The 4,350-nt window shown below is 31.0% G+C and overlaps 1 protein-coding gene across 2 annotated transcripts in view; it reads right to left on the bottom strand.

Moving 5' to 3' along the window:
• Window positions 1-3,288, bottom strand: part of LOC117167907 (LIM domain-containing protein jub) — a 68,849-nt gene extending 65,561 nt beyond the window's left edge. For both annotated transcript variants that reach the window (XM_033353148.1, XM_033353149.1), the window contains exon 1: window positions 2,464-3,288. In XM_033353148.1, the coding sequence (XP_033209039.1) occupies window positions 2,464-3,266 (803 nt within the window). In that variant the 5' untranslated portion in view covers window positions 3,267-3,288. The remainder of the gene's footprint in view (window positions 1-2,463) is intronic.
• Between the last annotated feature and the right edge of the window lie 1,062 nt (window positions 3,289-4,350).

The raw sequence follows: 4,350 nt of genomic DNA, 5'->3' as shown, positions 1-4,350 counted from the left end.
TCTATAATTATTGAATTAAAAAAAGAGAATTTTGGACGTCTTTATATTTTCAAATATCGACAATCAAACTTGCATTAGGCAGGTCTAAATAATGGGTGATGTCTAAGGGTAGGTAACCCCTTAAAAAAATTTTTATTCGACAATTCTTTCCGACAGAATATTTTTTTTGCCGTCCTAATTGATTTAGGAAAAAAAAATTGAAAAATAATTTTTTTTAATTTCGTTCAAATGAACGTTCGTAACTTCAAGTACATTTCTTAAATTAGAAATCCAATTATTTTCTTTTAAATAGTTTAAACATCCTTGGAAAGCTTTAAAATTCGATTTCAAAATCTTAAGAAATCTAGAAGTTGTTTTAAATTAAAAATTATTTCGGAAATTTTTTCAGAATTTCTAAATATCTGTCAAAATTAATTGAATTTTTTTTTTACAATTTTCAGAAATTCCTGCAAAATTTATAAAGTTTCTTTTGAATTTGGACGCATAAATGAAAAGCTTCAAAAGAATAAAAACATTTTCTTAAGATTCCTAGGAAAATTAAAAATAATAATTTTTCATTATGAAAAATAATTTTGAAAGAATATTTAAAAAGTTTTTCAAATATTTAAACAAAATTTTCAAACAAGATTCTGGAAGATTTTAAGAAAACTATCTAAAATTTGCATGATAATTTTTAATCTTTTTAAAACTCCTAAATATCTCTTAAAATTACTCAAATTTTTTTCTACAAATGCTCATAAAATGCTCAGTTAATCTGGCATTTCTGCCAGATTATACATCAAAATTAAAAAATTTCACTTACAAATTAAGTAATTTTTCAAATACAGCAATTAAAATTGTAACGTTCAAAGTTTAAAGGCTCTTCGAAATTTTAACGATCTCAGGTTTTCTATGTCAAACAATTCAGTTAAAGATTCTTTACTTTTAAATATTTGGTTTCAATTTGGTTGTCTCAAATAAAAATTCAGATACTGATAATTATTCAATAATTAATCTCTTTTTTTTAAATAAAAATTTCAAATTGAATGAATTAAAAATTGAATATTTTGGACTCAAACAATATTTTAAATTTAATAAAATCCTATAATTAAGAATATATTATTATAGTTATTTTTAAGTTGTAAATAGTTTATAAACTTTCAATCACAAATTCACATTTTTTTAATGACTAAAACTTTCAAATTGAAACCGTTTAAGTTTTAACGTTAAAATCTGAACATTGTTTAATTTTGAACTGTTTAAAATCGTTTTTGTTCACTTTTTTTTGCTTGAAGTACAGATAAATTTTAAAAAATCATTTATTTATTAAATAAAAATGTTTTTATCCAAAATTGTCAAAAACAAAGGCTTTTATTTTTTATATGTTCAAGTCTTTGAGAAAGCATTTAAAAATTCTTTAAATTAGTAACGTAAGCTTAAAAATAGCATAATTGAAAAACATAACAATTTAACTAATTATTTAAAAACTGTTTAAATCGAACGTAAACAGATTTTTCCGGTTTCCCGGCCCAGCGGCCACCCTGAATATTTTTAATTTAATAAAAGCCATTAATTCCGAATATATTATTAAGTTATTTTTAAGTTGAAAATAGTTTAAATTTTAAGAAATTTGAAATTAGATTAAAATCCAAATTAAAAATCCTATTATATTATTATTATTATTATAAAATCCAATTTCTCATTTTTCTTTCCTCTTTTTTATTTTTGTCCGAAAATAATAATTTTTTTCCAGATTACAATAGAAGTTTTTGGTTTGTTCGTTTTGGTCTAAATTTTGTCGTTGGATTTTTTTTTAACATGACTTTGAAAATAGTTTATAAAATTTCACATTTTTAATGACTAATACTTTCGAATTAAAGTAGTAAAAATTTGGTAATTTTGAAACTTTGAACGAATTTAGAATCGTTTCATCAAATAAATTATTGTTTATTTTTTAATACGTAAATTACAGATCCATTAAAAAAATTATTTATTTACATTTTTAATTGGTAAAATAATACTTTTTTTTATCAACAATTTTCAACTTCAATACTGCATTTAAAATTCTTTAAATTAAACATACACGCTTAAAAATAAGACTTTAAATTGAAGAATTGAAAAAGGTTACAATTCGACTAATTATTTAAAAAACTGTTGAACTCGAACTTGGACAGATAATTGTTCAAGTCTTTAAAATTGCATTAAAAAATTCTTTTAATTCAAATGTACGCTTAAAAATAAAAAATGTATTCTAAACTGAATATTATAATTGAGAAATACCACAATTAAACTAATTATTTAAAAAACGTTAAAAATAAAAGTTTAAGAGATTTTTTTCGGCTAAAAATTTGTAAAGTTCCCGGTGAAAAGAATAAATTCACGATCATTTCTCAGTTATCCGGTTTATGGATGACCTCTGCGAGAAGGACCACCCTAGTGTACACAATAGGAGACGAGTTTGAAAACAAAAACAAAGGACCTTACGTAATTTGTTGATGACCCCGCTGGAGCTCAGAAGGTGGAACGTAGGCATTTCTGCCAGACTGGCTATCAACGAAAGACGAGTTACTCCCCGGCAAATACCTCAAGCAGGGCGGATTTTCGGAGCAAGAACGTTGCAAACTGGAACCGTCGTAACTTGGTCCTCGAGCTCTCTGCTGATAGGAAGAGCCCAGTCCTTGGGTATTTCTCTGCCCTTGGGATTTCCCCGTCATAACAACATAGTCCCCGCCATTGATATTTGCCGGGTAATAATTCGGGGGAATCTGAGGACCCGGACGATTGGAATCTTGAAAGTGGACTTCCTGGATGTTTTCGTAGACCGGAGGAGCCTCGTAGGGAGGGAGTTCCTTCGCGGGGGAGGAGGAATGGTAACGATTTCCTGCCGGCACCTGGGGCTGGGCCTTCCTGAAGCCTCCGTCGTACGATTCGGCGAGGGAACCTCGGGGACTGTTCCGAGGACTCTTTCTCGATTCGACGGGATGGTAATAGGGAGGATAGGTTTGAGGTTGCTGAGGGTAGTAGTCGATGTTTTCGTAGACCGGAGCTTGATTTGGACGAGTCTGGACATGATTCTCGAGGGGTTTCGGAACAGCGAATCTAGCCATGTTGTCACGTTCGTACATCTTGTAGTCGGCAGGACAGGTGTCAGTGGACTCGACGAAACTCTTCGAGGCTGAGGATCTTGGGACTTGAGCCTCGGGTCGAGACCCCAAACGTCCGCTAGTGTCATTCTCGAGTGTCAGATAACCTAGCTTTTGGGCGTAAGTATCCGTTGAGTCACACATTTTTAATCGCGAATCGGTTTTCGAATTAGAGACGAGTTTCGGAAATGAGAGCGCGAAAGGAGGGAGGTATTTGTGACACTCTCATCGTGAGATAATCGTGACTCACCGCGATTAGTAATCAGACTTGAGATTTTGCTCGCTCAGAGTGAGACCAGTCAAAGACACACCATTATCTGTGGATCACTTTTGAATGCTTTTGGCTCGATTTCCATCCGGAGATGGATAAACACGCGCAGAATCTTAGTCGTGTCCCGGATAGTTTTTTCCCGATTTCGGATACGCCCACAATTTTGGCACTTGGAACTTGCAAGTTTACGCTCGGGCGGTGAATTCGAAGATCGAGGAGACACTCGCGAAGCAGAACGATTCTCAAAATTACCACCTGTAACCGACCACACTAGTTCACCTCTTCCGTCTTTGCCAAACCCGTGTAGAAAACTAGAAACCTGCGATGTTTTTCGTTTGGGGTTATGACGAGTTGTAGTTCCTCCAGCTACTTACAGAGGCGCCACTTGTCAAGGGCTTTTGTCGGGACATTTTTTACCGACATTCAATAAAGTAGGGTCTGTACTAAATAATTTATAGTTACAGTTATAAATTCAAATATTCAGAAGAAATTGTATCTGTTGGAATAAAATTACTGTATTTTTACAAGGGAGAGGAATTTTTAAACAAATAGTGGATTTTTCAAAGAATAAAAAAAATGGTGAAATCTTCAACCAAGAACATGCATTTTTAACGAAACGGTAAAAATTCCATTTAAAAGATGAATTTTCAACAAAGAAAATTTAGTTTCCTCACGAAAAAGAAGGAATTTTTTTATTTTACAGAGAATATTTTAAATTTCAACCAAAGAAATAACTGTTTAGTTTAAATAATGAATCTTTGACCGAAAACATAAATTTGCAAATTAAATAGTTTAATTTTCAACCAAAAACATAAATTCTCAACCAGAGAGATTCCTTTTCCACAAAAAAAATTATAAACAACGAATGACAATAAAATAATTTAATTTTCAACCTAAAAAATAACTTTTTGTACCAAAATAATAAATTTTCAACTAACAAAAAAGGACTTTTGACCA

The sequence above is a fragment of the Belonocnema kinseyi genome, chromosome 2, assembly GCF_010883055.1.
Source record: "Belonocnema kinseyi isolate 2016_QV_RU_SX_M_011 chromosome 2, B_treatae_v1, whole genome shotgun sequence".
In the NCBI taxonomy this organism is placed as follows: Eukaryota; Metazoa; Arthropoda; class Insecta; order Hymenoptera; family Cynipidae; genus Belonocnema; species Belonocnema kinseyi.
Note: the sequence above shows the minus strand (reverse complement) of the source record. Positions and strands in the feature narration are given on the sequence as shown.